The sequence below is a fragment of the Octopus sinensis genome, linkage group LG3 (assembly GCF_006345805.1).
Source record: "Octopus sinensis linkage group LG3, ASM634580v1, whole genome shotgun sequence".
Classification (NCBI taxonomy): domain Eukaryota; kingdom Metazoa; phylum Mollusca; class Cephalopoda; order Octopoda; family Octopodidae; genus Octopus; species Octopus sinensis.
The window spans coordinates 159,313,540-159,335,724 of record NC_042999.1 but is presented as its reverse complement, the minus strand read 5'-3'; the positions used below and the strand labels follow the sequence as shown (position 1 = coordinate 159,335,724).

The following is a 22,185-nucleotide window of genomic DNA, read 5'->3' as shown; positions in this document are numbered from 1 at the left end:
TTTGATGTTCTGACAATTTTGCTAATTCTTTGGCCATAACAAGAACAACGCAATGACAACAATGGTTTTTCAGTAGGTGCACAAGATCATCAATCTTCAGGGGAGATGATTAATTGTTATCGGTTCTATTACCCGGCTGTCTCTTTGTTTTATGAACAGCGAAAGGAGGAAAAGCGACACCGGTAGAATTTGAACTCAGAACGTGCATGTGGAACAAATACCGTAATGCATTTTCATTCAACAAACTTATTGATACACTAAATATTGACATACATCTCTCTAATAATAAAGATAACGATGATGATGATGATGGTAGTGGTGGTTTCAAATATGACACAAAGCCTGCACTTAGAGGGGATGAGGCAAGTCGCTTACATCGAACCTAGTACTACCGTATACAAAGTATTATGAAAATAATACTTGTATATGGTGTGTTGTGAATTTAGGGAAAGAAATCCCATAAAACTCAACAATTTTGATAAAAATGGAGAAGAGAAGGTGTTAAAATATATACGAGAACGATATAGAAATCAGGCAAATTCATGGCTGGGTAGAATTAATTAGATTAAATTAAATTAATTATATATCACTGTACTCTTCAGTGCAAGAAGTATAAAGAATTTTTTTTTTACAAAGGACTTGAGAAAGGAAAAAGCAGAATAGGATCTAAGAGATTCATATTTATCCTTATGAGAAAGGAAGATATGTGTGAGTGCAGTTAGGTATTAACTAAACTAAAGGCTATAACGGTTATTTGAAAATATAAGTGAGAGAGGTTTTAGAGACGTTCCCGCTATAGATGAGTAAGGAGATCAGAAATTCTAACTCCAAATAAGTCGTGTAGGGAAAAATTGTATAGAAATGTCCAATGGAAATATATGGCTATATTTGAATTAAGATATGACATGACAGAAACAATACTTAGTGTGGTGTATATTTTCCATAAATTTACAACACATCATTTACATATTATATATATATATATATATATATGATTATCAATAATAAAGGGTGAAACTAATTAATTAATTTAGAAATAATCATTAATTTCACCAAGTAGAGTTCGGCATGTAAAAGGAAGGTTTAAGTAATACTAAGTAATTAAGGGTTTAGCAACGATTTGCCTCACCACACACCGGATTTAGAAATAGCAGGTGTGTGATGAGGCAAATCGTTGCTAAACCCTTAATTACTGAGTATATATATATATGTGTATGCATGTATGTATGTATGTATGTATGTATGTATGTATGTGCGTACGTGTGTATGTATGTATGCGTAAATTATATTTGCAGAGTATGTATTAAAGCAACATATGTGTCTGTGTGTGTGTGTGTGTGAAACGCTTGTACACTTCTAATTCTAGTAATTATAAATGAGCCGCGTAATAAATTCCTTAACTACTTGCCTTTTTTCTTCAATATATTGCTTGTTAAAATCATGATTTCGAATCCTGCCGAGGACGATTTTAACTTTTCATCGTTTCGAGGTTAGATAAAATATGGTACTGGCCAAGCAATGGGGTTGATATAATCGACTTTCCTTTCTAACATAAAAATTAGCCATGTGCGTCTATATCAAAAAGGATCGTTATTATATTGGTAAAGTAAAAACAGCAAAGCTAGCAGAAAAAATTGCACGCCAGACAAAATACTTTGAGGCATTTCGTCTACCTCTACGTTCTGAGATCAAATTCCTCCCAGGTCGATGAAATAAGTACCAGTTGAGTACTGGGATCGATGTAATCGACTAACCTCTCCGTATAAATTTCAGGCCTTTAGCCAATAGTAGAAGTGGTTATTTTTGGTACTCTAAGTCGAAACTATAACGCTTGGCTTTTATCGTTGCTGATTTAATGAGATCATTCTAGTTTCAACCTTGGTTGAAAAAACAAGTACCCGCTAAATACTAGAGCTTGTAAAATTGACAATATCCTTCTAATGCCTTATGATTATACCAACAATTAATATAATTGTTGTCGTTGTTGTTTAAGGAAAGCCATCCGTTACTGAGTAGACCGATTATAAAAGACGTTCAGTCTTATTTTTTATATCTAAAGCTAAATTGTCCAACAGTTCATTCCTTTTTGAGAATGCAGTCTTGTGTATAAAGGCATTTGGTTGTAGTTTGCAGAATTCAGAGCGACCTCTTCGACGCTCCCTTTTTTTGTGATTAATATTTGTTTGCAATACTTAGAGACCTGTCCTTAAGCAGTTCACCTATAGGCTTGTTATAATATTTGTTTTCTATAACGACGTTTCATTTTGTTATGTTATTGTTATATGGCTTAAACAGAATGGAGCTTCATTGTTCAATTTCTTCCTCTTAAGATGGTGAAAAAAATTATTGTTTTGTGATTTATTTTCTTCTAGTTTTAAATTGTGTTCTGTATTACGAAGATGTGGCGGAAATAAAGTAGAAGCATCTAATGTTTCAAAAAATTTGCCAAAATAGCATTAATAATTTCAGCAACTGTTTTCATGCAATCAATGTTAATCTGAAAAATGAAAACGTCAACTTAAACGTGTGAAAACAATAATAGTAACAGAAGTAGAGGTAATACCGGCAACAAAAGCCGTTAAAATAATGCTAGCAATGAAAATCTGTCGACAACAGAAAAATGCTATTGAAAGGAACTGTAGTTTTCCGTGTACTAATGTTATAATGATGGTTGAACAAATGAAAGAAACGCAGGCATATACTTTGCCGGGAGCAGATAATTTAATACCCAAACGAAATTATGTGAAAGTGACAGATGAACTATAATGTTGAAATGAGTATTGAGAAACCATTTAAAAGGCGAACCTAAGGTTATGTTTTATTTCATTCCTAGTAACAATAGAAGAAATTTAACAGTACAATGTTAACAGTGCAGAAAATCCAAAATTTCGACATACAAAATTTTGAAACATGAGAATCAACAAAAGGAGAACAATTACGAAAACTGATCCTGAGAGGGTTTCAACCCAGCAACAAGCCGATGGGAGCTGAACTTTGGACAAGCTCTCATACAATAGCGTTAATGAGTGAATATGAGGCCCTTTATAATTCAAACAATGTATAGTGAAAGAGAATTAGCAAATCCAAAACTCCCTCTCCAGAAGAACGTCAATCAGACACACCAGCCCTACATTAATTCAATATTAATTCAAAACCAAATTCCGCTCACAGGAAGTAAATCATTTAAAAGAGAATGCATAGGAATTAGTCTAAAACAGTGTAATGTTTCTCGTGGCAAATCAACAAATATTAATTACAAAGTGGCATGTGATTCTTTTATCTAAGCTTTCATAATTGTTTCATAGAATAACATGACGCTAATTAATGAACTGGTAACGGAAGAAGAGCGTTTGTGTAAATAGGGAGCAAAAGCCGATGATATTTCTTCAAAGAGATAAATATCAGTTTCAGATAAAGATCCAGTAAGATAAAAAAAAAATCTCTTTCTTAAGTATGTGGGAAATTTCTTTGAGAAATAAACCGCAATTACTCACAAAATTTTAGAGCTAAAGAAAAATAAGAATCGGGTTATGAACCTGTTATATTTTTTTTGTTAATACTATTGTCGTTTTGTTTTGGTGGGGTTTGTGGTATTTTGTTACAATTAAGATCAGCTGGTGTATAATTAAATTACTCTCAATTTAAGTGTAAGAAGCTTTAACGAGACTAGGGTTACCTTTTCAGATGGCAGGGTTTTACGATGGATTACTCGCCCATTGGACTGGCTGCTTCGAAAATGATGGCAAGTTGCTACTAGTGGACATGTGTAGCATGTCTTAGCCTGAAGCCTGGAACAGAATAGAGGGTATAATGGTTAAATTTAGGCTCATAAGTCTTTTAAATCCAGAATTAAATATCAATGTTTTAACTAAAACGTTATGTCGGGAACTGAGACTAAAACAAAATTAAGCTAAATGACTACGATATCCTCATTCAGCGTATGAAAGTGCCGGATGTCTACACCGCTCCATGGTTGCATTACTATCTCACTGCTGGACTTTGTTTAATCGAGGATGTCAGCAGGAGTGGCTGTGTGGTAAGTAGCTTGCTAACCAACCACATGGTTCCGGGTTCAGTCCCACTGCGCGGCATCTTGGGCAAGTGTCTTCTGCTATAGCCCCGGGCCGACCAATGCCTTGTGAGTGGATTTGGTAGACGGAAACTGAAAGAAGCCTGTCGTATATATGTATATATATAAGTGTATGTGTATATGTTTGTGTGTCTGTGTTTGTCCCCCTAGCATTGCTTGACAACCGATGCTGGTGTGTTTACGTCCCCGTCGGCAAAAGAGACCGATAGAATAAGTACTGGGCTTACAAAGAATAAGTCCCGGGGTCGATTTGCTCGACTAAAGGCGGTGCTCCAGCATTGCCGCAGTCAAATGACTGAAACAAGTAAAAGAGTAAAGAGTAAAATATTTATAAGGTCTGCTCGTTCGATTCTTCTAGAATGGGCTCAGAATTTTCATTTTATGTTAATATGTTACGAGTTTGAGCAAACCGTGCTAATGCCGTTTTAAGGGGTTTTGGAGTGTCGTAATCTTTATATTTGTATATTTGTAAGAGAGTTGTCACTGAAATATGCTCAAGATGTTCTCGCCTTAGAGTTTTATACTCAGTGCGTACACATGCTCGCAGATATAAATGCGTAACACACACACACACACACACACACACGCGCGCACACACGCACGCATACACACACACACATACACATACGAATATACTTACACACATAGATAAATACACGCTCCCATTCATATTAAACTTACATAACACATTTTTAATTTAATCATTTTGTCGACTTGATTTTCATCATGAATGTTAGCTTTCATATTGAGTTTGAAGATGTTTTAGTGTTTTTGGAATAAAATGCATAAATAGTAGTGGTAGTAGTAGTAGTAGTGGTGGTGGCGGTGGCGATGGTTGTCTCTGATGATTCATTTAGACAAGTTTAAACGCGCTCCGAGATTCCTCGAAATTTTCAAATAAAACAAAACAATAAAATTAATTTCAGATTTTATTTTATACAGATAATTATACCAGTTTAAGACAAAACATAATGGCACTTCTATTTCACGTTACAATAATGTTTTCGTATCACATGGCAATCATCACCATCTTATACTCATATATGAAAAAGACAGCAGAAAACAAGACAAAACTATAATGACAACAGGCTTTCTAAGCGTACAAAGTCCCAAAGTCATGACATTTCATCCAGAAAGAAAGAAAGTCTTGTAGATTTCAAACATCAACAACAAGCAGTTCCATATTCACACATATTCTTGGTCAAACGAAAGTGTTTCAAATACTGGTCAGACCCTCTCTCTTCAGGTGTTCCTTGAAATAAGAGAATCCTTGTTGAAAAGATCAATAGCTTGATAGCAAATGACAAAAGCGACCGCCTCTCTGTCACAAGCTATCGCCTAGGCAACAAGTGAGAAGTTAAGTAATGTGTCTGTACAATAACATTGTTTCAGGACTCTTTTTCTTGTGCTCCCTAAACAGCTATTTGGTGTCTAATTTGCAGATACATGGAGCGATATATATTTCATTGGATGAGACAGGTCACATGATGTATGTTATTTTCAAAGATCAAATAATACGTGGATTACCTACCCATAAACCGACCTTAGGTGGAGGTACACCAGAAGCATCCACCAGAAGCCATATGAATGAGGACATCGTCTCCTAACTCGCGGTCATTCTTGGCAGCTTACTTTGAACGGGTAGTCGACATTAGAGTTATCCTGATCCCAGAAGACAGCAAACGAATACCTGAGCTTTGTTACAGAGGCCTGGACGTATGTCTTAAGTTTTATCCGTTTATTTGTACCTCCAAAATTTGTTAGTTGCTTAATTGTGTTTACAAATCGTTCGTTAAAACCATCAGAAATTGCACTGGTCTGGTTGGTCTATTTGTTTCCCTTTGGTGGTTCAAATTCTGAAAGAAAACTTTTTATTTGTTTGGGTAAAAAACAATCATTTAGAAAACAAACATAGCGACGTTCGCTTTGCTGAAAGACTTGGTGGAAGAAGTCAGATGTAGATTTGATAGTGAGTTGCAATATACGTCAGATTCATTTACCTTCAATCCTCAAATGGAAGAGAAGGTGAACACTCACCAAGTTGAAAGTCCAGTGGACCACTAAGGCGACTAACAGCAGCAAAAACAACAGCAACACAGCACGTGAATTTAATTCCAACTACGAAATTGACTGTCCCCAGTAAAAGTGACAATCAACCAACAGCGGCAATACGGCCACGTACACGACCACTGTCAACTCCAAAACCACCATCACTGCAACAACTAAAATTATGATAGAAGGATAAAAGCCCCTGGGTCGATTTGTTCGATAAAATCTTTCAATGTGGTGCTTCAGCATGGCCGCACTCAAATGACTGAAACAAATAGAAAAGAGTATTAACAAAACTTCAGCTTCGGCAGCACAAATGGCAACAATATTTCCAGCTTGAATAATAATAACATCAACAACAATAACAGCAATACATAGGCAGGAACGGTTACTAAAGGCACTGGACTGTAGAATTTGGATATCATACAAAAAGACTTATGTCTGGCCCAAGCGGCCGAACTGATGAAGATCGAAAAATCACGAGCTGACTAAGCCATCATTCTCCACAAGGTGTTGGCAAAAGCACCCAAAGCGCAGTAACGTATAAAAGTATTTCCATAAATACTAAGGGTTCGGAGACAGCTAGCCAGGAAGAGGTGGAAGAAGCACCCAAAGAAATAATGCCTAGCGTTCAATATATCTCGAGAAACAAGTAATTTGCGAGCATTTCATTGCTCTTCAAGAGTGAATCTCTGCAATTAAACATTTTGTGGTTTCCTGTCGGAATGAACCATACGTTCACCATCCATCGTATTTAAGAAAGAAGACGTGTTTAAAAAGGAAGAAAATAGCAATAACACTACTTGGATCATAATACCTTTTGCCAAACATCTAAAATCTAACTTTATTAGATCCATGAGAATTATAATTAATAAAAATTTTAAAAACTCTAAATATGCAAAAATATTTAATAATAAAAAAATTAGATTTTGATTTTTAGTCTCTCCTAATCTCTTTAGGATAATCTCTTCTTTTAACAATAAGAAACTGGATCTAATAGTTGTATACTGTCAACTTAATGTGACAGTCCCATGAAGGGAATCACACTACTGCTATTTAGCCCTAGGAAGTAGCAACGCTTCCTGTCGGCCTTGACACATTTCCTGTGTCCTTATGGTTACAAGGGGGGGACAAGCACCTCCACCCAGCTAAGCCTGCATCCAGAGACTAGTGCTTGTGTCCTTATGTTTACAAGGGGGAGACAAGCACTAGTCTCTGGATGCACTAGTCTCTGGATGCAGGCTTAGTTGGGTGGAGGTGCTTGTCTCCCCCTTGTAAACATAAGGACACAGGAGTTTATATATTATGTGCGTGTGTGTGTGCGCGGGTAAGTGTGTGTGTTTGTGTGTGCGTGTAATCTTTTATCTTTTACTTGTTTTAGTCATTGAGCGGCCACGATGTCAGGGCACCACCTCCAAGGGTTTAGTCGAACGAATCGACACAAGTATTAATTTCTAACAATTGCATTTGCCGATCCACTACGTTACGGGTATACAAACAAAATACGCTCGTGAGAGAGGAATCCTAGCACATGCACATATCTTTATATATAAAACTCTAGTTGTGTGAGTGTCTGTCTCCTACGATTTAGATTCCTAACTCCTCCCACATTTTGCGGTGCAGTTTAACCAAATTCGGGTATATTATAGTCGTGATTAATATCGAGCCCGTCTGACTATTAGCGCGCGTCTACGATGAGTCTACGATTTTAAAAATAATTTAACATCATTTTTTATTCCATTTTAATGCATAATTTTTCGTGTGTCGATGGCGGCGGAGTTGGCGTCCACGCTCAAACACCTGCACCTGTGTTTGCTTCTCCCCCTTCTTCCCTCCCTCGTGAAGCTGTGGAGAAGGGAGTTTAAGGAAATCAACGTCGTAATGCGTTGTCAAGGAGACCAGCGTTCTTTTAGAACAACGACTTCATGGCTTGAAGACACCAAAACAGAAATGGCTAAGAAAGCCCGAATTGCATCTATAAGGGAGTAACTCTCTAAAAATGCTTATATAGTTATTTCCCTTACAAAGCCGAGCAACGCCGGGCGATACTGCTAGTCTTTATATATAAAAGTAAGGTTGTGTGTCTGTCTCGTACGATTTAGATTCCTAACTACTCCCACATTTTGCGGTGCAGTTTAACCAAAACCGGGTATCTTATAGTCGTGATTCATATCGAGCCCGTCTGGCTATTAGCGCGCGTCTACGATGAGTCTACGATTTTAAAAATAATTTAACATCATTTTTTATTCCATTTTAATGCATAATTTTTCGTGTGTCGATGGCGGCGGAGTTGGCGTCCACGCTCAAACACCTGCACCTGTGTTTGCTTCTCCCCCTTCTTCCCTCCCTCGTGAAGCTGTGGGGAAGGGAGTTTAAGGAAATCAACGTCGTAATGCGTTGTCAAGGAGACCAGCGTTCTTTTAGAACAACGACTTCATGGCTTGAAGACACCAAAACAGAAATGGCTAAGAAAGCCCGAATTGGCATCTATAAGGGAAGTAACTCTCTAAAAATGCTTATATAGTTATTTCCCTTACAAAGCCGAGCAACGCCGGGCGATACTGCTAGTCTTTATATATAAAAGTAAGGTTGTGTGTCTGTCTCGTACGATTTAGATTCCTAACTACTCCCACATTTTGCGGTGCAGTTTAACCAAAACCGGGTATCTTATAGTCGTGATTCATATCGAGCCCTTCTGGGTATTAGCGCACGTCTACGATGAGTCTACGATTAAAAAAAAAAATTACCATCATTTTTTTTCCATTTTAATGCATTTTTTCACTATTATATAAGGGAAGTAACTCTCTAAAAATGTCTACGATGAGTCAACGATTTAAAAAAAAAATTACCATCATTTTTCCATTTTTAATGCATTTTTTTGCTATTTTTTGGCTATAACTCTCTAAAAATGCATATATAGTTATTTCCCTTACAAACCCAAGCAACGCCGGGCGATACTGCTAGTATCGAAATAAAACAGGTTCATTATGCGTAAATTCCATGAACGTGCATAAACTTGTCTTCATTTATTTACGTCAAAATTAAATGACATACTCTTTTACTCTTTTACTTGTTTCAGTCATTTGACTGCGGCCATGCTGGAGCACCGCCTTTAGTCGAGCAAATCGACCCCAGGACTTATTCTTTTTGTACGCCCAGTACTTATTCTATCGGTCTCTTTTGCCGAACTGCTAAGTGATGGAGACATAAACACACCAGCATTGGTTGTCAAGCAATGCTAGGGGGACAAACACACACACGTATATATACATATATACATATATACAACGGGCTTTTCTTTGCAGCTTCCGTCTACCAAATCCACTCACAAGGCTTTGGTCAGCCCGAGGCTATAGTAGAAGACACTTGCCCAAGGTGCCACGCAGTGGGACTGAACCCAGAACCATGTGGTTGGTAAGCAAGCTACTTACCACACAGCCACTGCTGCGCATAAATTAGACTCTTCAAATCTAACATGATAAATTCAAAAGTCTTTTAGATTTTTTCCCGAGTCGCTGTCGTCTGTAAGTATATGGGGAATCTGACCTCTAATGGAAGCACTCCGTCGGTTACGACGACGAGGATTCCGGTTGATCCGAATCAACGGAACAGCCTGCTCGTGAAATTAACGTGTAAGTGGCTGAGCACTCCACAGATACGTGTACCCTTAACATAGTTCTCGGGGATATTCAGCGTGACACAGAGAGTGACAAGGCTGGCCCTTTGAAATACAGATACAACAGAAACAGGAAGTAAGAGTGAGAGAAAGTTGTGGTGAAAGAGTACAGCAGGGATCACCACCATCGTGGAGCTTTAGGTGTTTTCGCTCAATAAACACTCACAACGCCCGATCTGGGAATCGAAACCGCGATCCTACGACCGCGAGTCCGCTGCCCTAACCACTGGGCCATTGCGCCTCCACGATCTGACCTCTAATACCGAGAGAACAAATGGTGATACAAAACGTCTTCATTTGTAAATCGTTGGTAAATGTTGCAGAGGCATCAATCCGTCCTCCATGTAATCAGAATAAAAACAAAATTTTGGTACTACGACAGAATACAACGCGATCCATTTCTGAATAATTTAAGCATGTATGTACTCATTGTCTCTCTCACCCACTCACTCTCTCTGTTTTCCTATTCTCTCTTTCTCTCTCACACACACACAACCATCGTTGCTTATATAAAAGTCGTTCGGAAATTGATGATTTAAAAGTCTGTTATCAGCATATTGGCATACAAATAATTTTCTTTAGCCCTTATTTATAAGTTGTATATATATATATATATATATATATATATAAAGGTAAGATGCAAGGCTCAAGGTGTAGGAAATTAGTAAGCTTTGAGCAGTGAGAAGAAGGTATAAAGAAACAACCTTCAGGAACAATAGTGGTTTATTAGCGTAAAATTGTTCCAATATCGAAATTCAATAAGCTGAAAAAAGTTATTTCATAGGTCACAGTTGGCAACAAGAGTGGTTGTGTATGCGAATAAAAATCCAAATTTAGGGTATGGAGTAGATAAAATCCAGGCTACATTAGTTTCATAGCTAGCAGGACCTCATAAGAAGTAATTAACCAGTTATCTAGCCACTCGTCAGGCCAATGATACCTTAGTCAAATGAAGTTACGTTGTCATCAAAGGGTCAGACGTTATCTCGCAGGGCATTTGATCGAAAATGCGTTGAAAGCACTGAGTGACATCAACCTAGATTCACAAAGACATTTCCCTAACCAGCTTCAATAATACCAAATTTTCCTCCTACTTTTCCCCCTCTTTATCTTTATTCATATTCTTATTCTTTTCCTTAACAAATTTGGATATTTACCCACTTCGATATATTATTTTTCAGAAATATGTTTAATTTTTGTTCTCACACATTCTTCTTTAAACGCATTTTCGATCAAATCTCCCGCGAGCTAACAAGGGATCCTTAGAAGTTTTGGAAGAAATCACTGTTGTCGTCAATGAAATATTCTCTTTTTCACGAATACAAAATTTGTATTTTCTCGTTACAGGATGAAGTATCTGATGAAAGATGTGAAAGATTCCAAACTGGATTATTTGATGAATTTGTCAAGAAAAGCTTGGACCATTTGGATACTATATATAATCCTAGTAACAACTCTGGCTTTTGTTGCTAATATTGTCACCATTAATGGAACTTTTATATTTGATGATCGCGAGGCCTTAGTGAAAAACGCGGATGTCAACAATCTAAGAACACCGATAACAAGTCTGTTCGTTCATGATTTTTGGGGCAAGAATATCTCTTCTCCTGAAAGTCATAAATCTTATCGACCTATTACTATTATCGCATTAAGGTAAGTCATCTCTTATCTTTTATATAGTTTATGAAAAGCAGATGCCTTATCAAATATATTTTTGACGAAATTTAAATACCATTGCATTATTCATTTGTTTTCCGTCTATATTCGCAGGGTTACGAATTTTGGAATCGAATAAAATTCAAAGACTCGTACATATATCCATGCATAAAGAATCACATATCTTTTCCATTTAAAATAGTATATTACTAAGAGATTATTCATGATATGGAGAAAGAGGTATAAATTTGAACTATAGGAATCTACTGAGAAATTGACAAAAATAATATCGTGATCTGAAATATATATTTATTTCTTTATTGCCCACATGGTTCAAAGTAGGTGGAATGGCGAATAGTGTGTAAGATGGTTGAATAGATATGTATCTTTGGATGGGTATATGGATAGATAAGTGGATAGATGTGAAGGTAACTAGATACAAAGATATAAAGAAATACAAATATACAGTTATAGATAAATAAATACATAGGAAGACATACTGTTGAATAGAGTCATGGCAGGATTTGGGTGACATGTGTCGTGTCAGAAACTTGTAAGATGTGCAATGCTGAATCAGTGGTAATATTGCAAAAAGTATTATTTATAATTTTAGAACTTCGTTTGGTAGAAAAAATAATGTTTCCTTCTTGAATCGGTTTGCTGAGATAAGCTATTCCAGCATATCAGAATTACGTTGATTTTCCAAGATACAGTTCTATTATTTCTTTAGATACATGTTCTAAAAGACAAGCTTTGAAGTGTGCGACAAGCATTTTAGATTTCGAATTTGTATTTTGATATTTAGATAACAATGCATGTGCATTGTACACAGATTTCATCATACTAGTCTTCAGCAATATATTACAGGTACAGTAGTCCTTTTTAGAACACAAGACCACAAAAATTGGGTAAAGGTATAGTCAACTAAAACAATTCTAATACTTCACCAGTACTTCATCGACTTAGGAAGACAGAATGCTCTTAAGATTCTGCCTGTCGTCTCTTATACACACACTATATTAACACCATAAATTTAATGCGATATGCAGTAAATCAAATCTGATATGTACAGCTTCGAAACATTTGGTTATCTTTACTCAAAGATATATTAAACTCTACTGAATCGAGATCACAAAACGTTATTGAGACATTGTTGAATTTTGCAATAGTTACCAGGTTGTATAAATTCTGTATAAATGTTTAAAATAATTTTATAACTTTACTATCCTATAATTTTTAATATCCTATAATTTCTAGCTTTAGTAATACTATTTTTGATGGCTTAATTCAAATATATATTTATTCCTAACATGGAACATTCAGATCAGATAACTTTAATGCTTCCACAATTTTAATTTATTTCAGGAAATTCCTTTAGTTAATTTCTTTTGACCCAAATCTCCTCCGTTTCTTAGTAATTTCCTCGCTTTCATCTAAATGTTATAACTTTCGACATTATATGTATAAATCAAGTATTAATTATAGTTATCAAATTCCAAATAAAAAGACCAATTTGTTATATAATCGCATAACACTTGTTCTGCGACATTGATATTTTCTTAAAGGCTGTGAGCTGGCAGAATCGTTAGCGCCGGGAAAATACTTGGCATTTCGTCTGTCTTTACGTTCAAATTCCGCCGTGGTCGACTTCTCTTTTCATCCTTCTACTGTAGATTAAATAAGTTCCAGTTTAGCCCTGGAGTCGATTTTATCGGCTTAACCTCCCCTTCGAAATTACCGTAGACATTGTATAAGATTCGTTAAAATTATATTCTGAGGTATACTCACATAGATTCACTCATACATACACAAGCTATCTGTCAGTCTGTCCGCCTGTCTGCCTGTTTGTATGTCTCTCTTTCAATATATATATATATATATATATATATACTTTATTTAAAGCAGCAGAAAATTCAACAAAATCTGTTACTCTGAGTTTCTCGTTGCCGTTCATCAGACAGTTTTTCTAGCAAAAACTGTCTGATGAACGGCAACGAGAAACTCAGAGTAACAGATTTTGTTGAATTTTCTGCTGCTTTAAATAAAGCATATTACTCTACCACTGGTATTTGAGTACTCTTTTTTTCCACCTTGTATCACATTTATGTGTTTACTCCGGTATATATATATATATATATATATATATATATAATATATATATATATCATAGGTGACGAATGTAGTTGTGGATATTACGTTTATTCTATGGTTTTTAGTTGCTTCAACAACTTGCATGCGACTTGTCAATCATCGTGTTTATAGACACATTGATAGTAACAACTATTTAGGCTTGCACATTACGTACTTCAGTTTACATAATAATATCAGGAGTCATTTAATTTATAACCGATAGGTGCAATATTCATCGAACGGTTATGATTAAATGACAACTATTGTGTAATATACGTTACATAATAGGCATGAACAATTCTTCGTAATCATAAATATCTATAAACATGATGTGCGATTGGTCAACTGCGAGTTGTCGAAACAATTATAAACCATAACTCCACTCTTTACTGTTTATACTCCGCGACGGAAGAAAATCTTATGCATTTTCTGTTTGCTTGAAGCCTAAGTTTCCACGCTAGAAATTATATCCTGAATACAATTTCAGGTAGCCACCGATCATGCAAGTGTTTCCTGGGGTAAACTCTTAAATCACCTAATTCATCTACGTTTACTCTCTCTCTCTCTCTCTGTCCCTTTTCTTTCTCTGTTTCCCCTCTGTCTCCCTCTTTCCTTTTTGTCTCCGTGTCTCCCTCTATCTGTCTCCCTCAATCCCTTTTACTCTCTCTGTCTACCCCCTCTCTCTCTATATATAAAGAACCCCCTTCGGTCATGAATGAACTAGAAAGTTACCTTCCCAGGCACAAGTCCGGGCAAAGTTGTTTATGGAAGACCAACAGTCGCCCATGAATACCGGCTTCCCCTCTCCACGCACCGATCTTATCCAAGAGAAAGGCAAAGGCCGATACAGCAACCCATTTCTACAGCTGGAGCAACGTGAAAATAAAATACCTTGCTCAAGAACACAGTACATAGACTGGTCTGGAAATTGAGCACACTACCGCATGACTGTGAGCTCGACACTCTAACCACTGAGCCATGTGCCTTATCTAAACACTATCTGATGTAGAAATCAACACAAAATATGAAATAAATATAATAGATATACTTCTGTATTGTGACGGATTATATTTACTTATGAGTTTGGGATTCGCATTTACAGACACGCATAAAAAGATAAACATAATGATATACATACAGATCCACTGAGGCACATTAAACTTATATACAATATATGGCATTGATCTTGAATTATATAGTCATCGGAAATAACTGAAGATTATGTGTAAATCTAACCGCTTCATTACTTAACCAATAGCACCACTTCCTTACATGCAACCAATCTTGTCATATCCCAAAGGAATACTATAAATCTTATTAAAGTTATTTTGAAATACCCTTAATATATTCCTATTCATTTCTTCCAATCACTACACTTTTCTGTACATGTATACACAGAAAAGCTCACAGACACGCACACATATGTAATCTACTCATGTATGCCGCATTTGTTCAAATACCACCAATGGTAAATATTAGCCGTAGGAAAATTTGAAGATAATCTAGTCTATACTCTCAATCATCCGCAAATCTAGCTACTTGGGAACAATTTAAAAGAAACAGATTTCATCTTCACCTTCACAGCCAATAAGTGAGGCAAGATCTCATCATTCATCACACATACACAGACACACACATACGCACGCACACACTCATGTATATATCCATAAATTATACGTATATTCACACATATATACATGGATACACGCTGTCACCCACACCTATGCACGTAAGCAAATTTGATTTATATAATCCATAATGAAAGTTTGATTTAGATTACACTTTAATCATATGTATCTGGCAAGTAAAGTATCGCAATTTCGACGTAATTAGATTGTATCCAGCTCCTGCTCTGTAAACACGCGTTTCCCACCCGGTTAGATTATATAAATTCGTATAAATTACAGAAATTAATCATTCAGTGTTGACGTTTTGAGACAACAAATTTATCACATTACATAATCCAATAGTGAATTGAGTAGCTAAATTTGTTCGTCGGTCATTTATTTCCGAAACAGCCTCCGTATTAACTTCACGAAATGTTTTTAATGTGATACCTAATAAATTAGTCCACGAGGAACTTCATACATAATTCAATGGGCGAGGATTAGAAGAATCAATGTTTCAAATCTCAAGAAACTGATCCCGTTCTTTCGATGTTAATATATAAAATCCATCACATAGAAAACATGTTTAAATTTGCATTAAATATTCCTCCCAGAGTTTTATTTTTTACGAACTTCCATGTACTTAACTACAAAGTAAATTGTATGCAAATAAAGATTATGTGTTTTTATATACGAAACTGACCCGAAATAAATACCTATTTGTCAATTGTATTCAGCCTTTATAATATCAGATAGTGGACAGCCTAATAAACTTGGTGTTCATTCCAGACTACAATAAAAACAATATACACTAACGATTCACCAGTTATTTGTGAGAGAACCATGCTGCTTTTATAATACTAAAGTGTGCCTAATTCTGGTTTCTTGATAGTAAGTGTTCTAACGTTATATAAATGGTAGATCAATCAGATAGCCAAATGAAATATTCAGTCATGGATTGTTAGATAACATTCAATGATAGGAGCCCTGTTAGCAGAGTCAAAATAACAAATATGATTTATTCAAATCAATAGGATACATGCAATCAAACACATTTCTCTTGTAACACCTAATTACTATCATGTAATAAAGGATGAAAAGCTATGAGCTATGTCTGCATAAAATGATTTGAGACAAACAGAATATAAATTAATGCATTTATCTCACAACTATTGGCAATGAATCAAAAGCGTTGTTTAACATGGACAAGTCATTGAGTATTAAGAAAGAGCGCTCTACAGTAATCGTGAAAGCGAGATGGTTTATTCCACTTTGAAGCCAAACAATTTCCGAATTATTGCTAATACAAGGACAGATATGACTAATCTTATCTGCAATTATAAATTTATAGGCGTGTCTCTGTAAGAAAATAATAATTTGAGTGAATTATTTATACCAGGTTGTCAATAATTGCTTTCAATGCAAGTCGAAAGTCATCACGTAAGCGGTTGTGACATAGTGTTTTGTAAGTTGCTTTTATATCGAGTATTAGCAAGTTACTATTCAAAACAAACTCTTTCAATTCCAGGCTACAACATCATTTATTTGGGTCTCTAAATCCCAAAAGCTTTCATAAATTTAATATTGGACTCCACGTTCTAAACTCCTTAATGTGCCTAGGCGTAACAGCCACAATTTGGGGAAAGACGGAGAAGCATAAAGAAGGAATTTTGCTTGCTTCTTCCCTTTTTGCTGTGCATCCAATTCACACGGAAACAGTGAGTATATTTATAAATTAAATGACAATTTACTACATAATCTGTCCATACACTCTTTCGGGAGCGGGATATTTGAAGTATTTGAAAATATTTTAATACATTTTATGTACACAGACACATGCATACTCACAAATATACATCACTTTATTTTCCAAAATACCATTAAAAAAAACGCACAAAATATGTTTGAGAAAAAAATCTCATGTTGTTTCAATATATGCTACATGTTTTATATTTTTCTTGTTTTCTTATGATTTATTCAGCTTTTAAGTAACTACTTCCCAACATTTGAACTGTATTTTCTGAATCATATGATAATTAGCAGGACATTTTGTAATCATAGATAGGAAGCAATATTGAATTATTAATGAATATAATCTTTGCTGAAGCTCATATAATTCATATCGTTCGAGTATAGGTTGGAACACTAGTTGTCTATATTCTCTTATAAGTGTAGACTTTGCATCAAGACGGAGATCGTTTCAGTATAAAAGGGTGACAAAAACACTGCACAAAAACGTATATAACTTTAACGGTGGAATTGCTCTTGAATGTGACGCAAGCTATCATATAACTTATTATCGCCATGATTTTGGTCTTTGTAAATGTAATTCGGTATCGTACAAGGGGGTGCCCAAAAGTAACTGAAAACATTCTCTGTGGGACAAACCCGTTGTAGTTCAGGCTTTGGCTCCTAGAGGCCAGTTAATGTGGCCTTCAGATATCAGTCTGCCGACTGGCAATATCGGATGATGTACTTCCACGTGGTGCGTCTTTGTTTTGCAGTGCTTCTCCCCAGTTCATCGACTTATGCGATGGCTGCAACGAAGGAACAGCGTGCTTTGATTAAATTCGTTTCTCTACTGGGAAAAAAGGTGGACGAAACAATTGACATTCTTCAAACAGGTTGCAAGGACGCTGCCATGAGCAAAACGCAAATTTACGAGTGGTTTTCAGGCTTTAGGAATGGCCACTCGTCGCTTGGAGAGCAACCTCGTTTACGATGACTATCGACCCCCCGAACGAATGAAAACCTGAAAATACGTTAACAGATCTTGGAATACCGTCCTGGAATAATAATTGACGAATTGTTTGATATGACAAATATGTCCTGGAACTCCTGCCAACGAATTTTTAGCGAGGGATTGCGAATGAAAAGAGTTGCAGCAAAATTTGAATGCGTGTCGTGAACTGAAAGACCAGTTGGAAGTTGATCCAGACCTTTTTTCGAAGGTCTTCACTAGTGAAGAAAGACGAAAGCTGGTGCAATGGAGTTTGCTGATGGGGAAGATGTGAAGAAAAAAACGACGGAGGCGTTAGAAGGCATCACTTCGCAAGAGTTCCAGCACTGCTTCGAATAATGGGAAATGCGCCTGGACCGATGCATTGATTCAAATGGAGAATAATTTGAAGGCTATGAAAATGTAAATATGTAAAACTAAGTGAATAAAATAATATTACAAAATTCCGGTTTCGTTTGGGTACCCCCTCGTAATTTGAGGTAACTGCTACAAGTTTCTGAAGCGATGTGGTGATTTGTATATAGTTACAAGAAAACAAATAAAGAATGAGAAATTCATTTATAATGCTATAGAGCTAAACGATCAGAAAAAAGGAGAAATGAGATAGATAGATAGATAGATAGATAGATAAATAGATAGATAGATAGATAGATAGATAGATAGATAGATAGATAGATAGATAGATAGATAGATAGATAGATAGATAGAAAGAGAGTTGGTCCCTGTTAGTACAATATTATAGCGTTATTGTCATGCATGACGGACCATTCAGATCTACGACCTAAAGACACAGCAATGTCCCCCGATTTTTCAGATCCAGTTGTATTATTGGCTTTAAAAGTGTAGGATTTGGGATTTGGAGAAAATTAGACTTTTTATTTCTAGTGGAATAATGGTTAACATTGTCTTGAAAAATGCTATTTTGGCAAGGAGAGAAGAAACAGGTGTGAGAGGGAGATGGACAATATAGGTGGGTGTTGATGAAGGCAAAAGGAAATTGAGACTGTATATCGAGTGTATATAGCACTCATATTTCCTGGGCATATTTGTGTTTTATTTACGCCGAAATTACGAACCCAGCTCATATGTACGTATGTATGTATGTATGTATGTATGTATGTATGTATGTATGTATGTATGTATGTATGTATTCATGTATGTATGTATGTATGTATGTATGCATGTATGCATGCATGCATGCATGCATGCATGCATGTATGTATGTGTGTATGTATGTATGTATGTATGTATGTATGTATGTATGTATGTATGTATGTATTCATGTATGTATGTATGTATGTATGTGTGTATGTATGTATGTATGTATGTATGTATGTATGTATGTATGTATTCATGTATGTATGTATGTATGTATGTATGTATGTATGTATGTATGTATGTATGCATGCATGCATGTATGCATGTATGTATGTATGTATGTATGTATGTATGCATGCATGCATGTATGCATGTATGTATGTGTGTATGTATGTATGAATGAATGTATGAATGTATGTATGTATGCATGTATGTATGAATGTATGAATGTATGTATGTATGCATGTATGCATGTACGTATGTATGCATGTATGTATGTATGTATGTATGTGTGTATGTATGTGTGAATGTGTGAATGCGTGTATGTATGTATGCATGTATGTATGTATGTATGTATGTATGAATGTATGTATGTATGTATGTATGTATGCATGTATGTATTTATGTATGTATGTATGTATGTATGTATGTATATAACGGGAAGCTTTATGAAAATAAACAAAAGACGAAGGCAGGTGGAAAACAAACAAACAATTGTATTAGTATGGCGCTCAGGAAATATAAATAAAACAAGTCTTTAACGTTTCGAGCCTACGCTCTTCAACAGAAAGATACACAGAGAGAAAAAAAACACAGAAAGAAGGAGAGAAAAAAATGCGTGCAGTAACTAACGAATCAACATGGCGATCTGATTTCGGCCAGAGGTCAAAGATCAAACATGAAACGCGAGCGCGAAATAAGGGGAGATAATAGGGTTGAATGACCCTAGGATAGGTCTGGACAGGCGTATGTATGGGGTTGGTGTATGTATTAGTATGTATTAGTATGTATTAGTACGTATTAGTATGTATAAGTGTGTGTGTGTGTGTGTGTATGAGAGAGTATAAGTGCGTATGAGGGGTCTGGACGTGTGTATGTATAGGGTTGGTGTATGTATTAGTATGTATTAGTATGTATTAGTACGTATTAGTATGTATTAGTTGGTGTATGTATTAGTATGGCACATCATATATGATGTGATGTGTAAAGTCGTGTGGTGTAGTGAGGAGAAGAGGGGGAGGGGGAGGAGAGGTGGGAAGAGGAGAGGAGGGGGAGAGAGAAGAGGGGGAGACGGAAGGGGAGGAGGAGGGGGAGGAAGGAGGAAAGAGGGGGAGGGGAGAGAGAAGGGGAGTGAGGGAGCAGAGGGAATGTATGTATGTATGAATGTATGCATGTATGCATGTATGTATGTATGAATGTATGCATGTATGTATGTAGTGAATAATAGTCCAGTAAAGAAAAGGTATAAAACCATTGTTGAATAATATACTGAAGTTTTGCATATAATGGAATGACTTCATAATTCTCTACAGGATAAGCAAATGCCTGTGCTGTTAGGTAGTTCCAAGAAGTTCATTCTACTTCTCATTTACTGTAAACAGCTGCTGACTTCCATCTCAACTATTTCACTTTCTTTCCTTCCTTATTTCTTTCTTTCTTTCTTTCTTTCGTTCTTTCTTTCTTTCTTTCTTTCTTTCTTTCTTTCTTTCTTTTCCTTTCTGTTGTTTTGTATGTTTGTTGGTATTCTTTATCTCTAATATCACCACAGCGTCTCTAATCCCCATTATTGCTTTAAAGATGTATAATTTAGTAACATATCTTGAAGTAAGATTATCAATTTTGCATTTCTGAAGAAAATTTTTGTTTTTCTATTTACACTAGCAGAAGAAAATCATTTAGCGAATTTACAGTTAAAATCTTGAAAAAAAACCCTAAAATGTGAAAACAACACCAAAGAAAAGTAAAAAGAAAAAATGTGAAGAGTATAGACATTTGTTGTAATTATTTTCATTTTGGATGATATTTTATGAAGGATATTGCCGACTGAGTTTAAAATATTTTATTAACTATTTGATAGTTTAATGATATTGATCTGCAAGTTGTCAGCGATATTTTTTACGGAAAAAATATTATATTCCCAAACGTTTAGATATTTCTTAATCACGCGAGGGCTGTCAACCATACATAATCTTTATTATATGAACGTCACAGAGAACAAATGAAATTTGACAAAGGATGTTATTGACAAGTTAATGGACAGAATTCTTCTTCCTTGGTTTTCGTTTTTTTACGTTAGACCCTTGAAATACATGACTCCTTGTTTCTCTTTGTATCTGTCATTCACAATTCTCTGACTGTACATGGTTTTCTCTCTCTTATTCTACTATCTTGTATATCATCCATCCACCTATCCATCCAGGCACACACACACATATGCATATATGTATGTATGTATGTATGTATGAATGTATGCATGTATGTATGTATGTATGTATGTATGTATGTATGTATGTAGGTATGTATGTATGTATGTATGAATGCATGCATGTATGTATGTATGTATGTATGTATGTATGAATGTATGCATGTATGTATGCATGTATGTATGAATGTATGTATGAATGTATGTATATATATGTATGTATGTATGTATGTATGAATGTATGCATGTATGTATGTATGAATGTATGTATGTATGTATGAATGTATGTATGCATGTATGTATGAATGAATGTATGTATGCATGTATGTATGTATGTATGCATGTATGTATGTATGAATGTATGCATGTATGAATGTATGTATGTATCTATGTATGTATGTATGTATGAATGTATGTATGTATGTATGTATGAATGTATGTATGCATGTATGTATGTATGCATGTATGTATGTATGAATGTATGTATGTATGAATGTATGTATGTATGTATGAATGTATGTATGAATGTATGCATGTATGTATGTATGTATGAATGTATGTATGTATGTATGTATGTATGTATGCATGTATGTATGTATGCATGTATGTATGTATGAATGTATGTATGTATGAATGTATGTATCATTGTATGTATGTATGTATGTATGTATGTGTATGTATGTATGTATGTATGTATGTATATATGTATGTATGTAT

At 35.5% G+C, this 22,185-nt stretch overlaps 1 protein-coding gene across 8 annotated transcripts in view; it reads left to right on the top strand.

The window, feature by feature from the left end:
* LOC115209866 (protein O-mannosyl-transferase TMTC4-like) overlaps positions 1 to 22,185 on the top strand; it is a 382,774-nt gene that overhangs the window by 88,815 nt on the left and 271,774 nt on the right. For all 8 annotated transcript variants that reach the window (XM_029778443.2, XM_036501543.1, XM_036501547.1 and 5 more), the window contains 2 exons: positions 11,163 to 11,468; positions 16,737 to 16,926. In XM_029778443.2, coding sequence (XP_029634303.1) covers positions 11,164 to 11,468; positions 16,737 to 16,926 — 495 coding nt within the window. In that variant the 5' untranslated portion in view covers position 11,163. The remainder of the gene's footprint in view (positions 1 to 11,162; positions 11,469 to 16,736; positions 16,927 to 22,185) is intronic.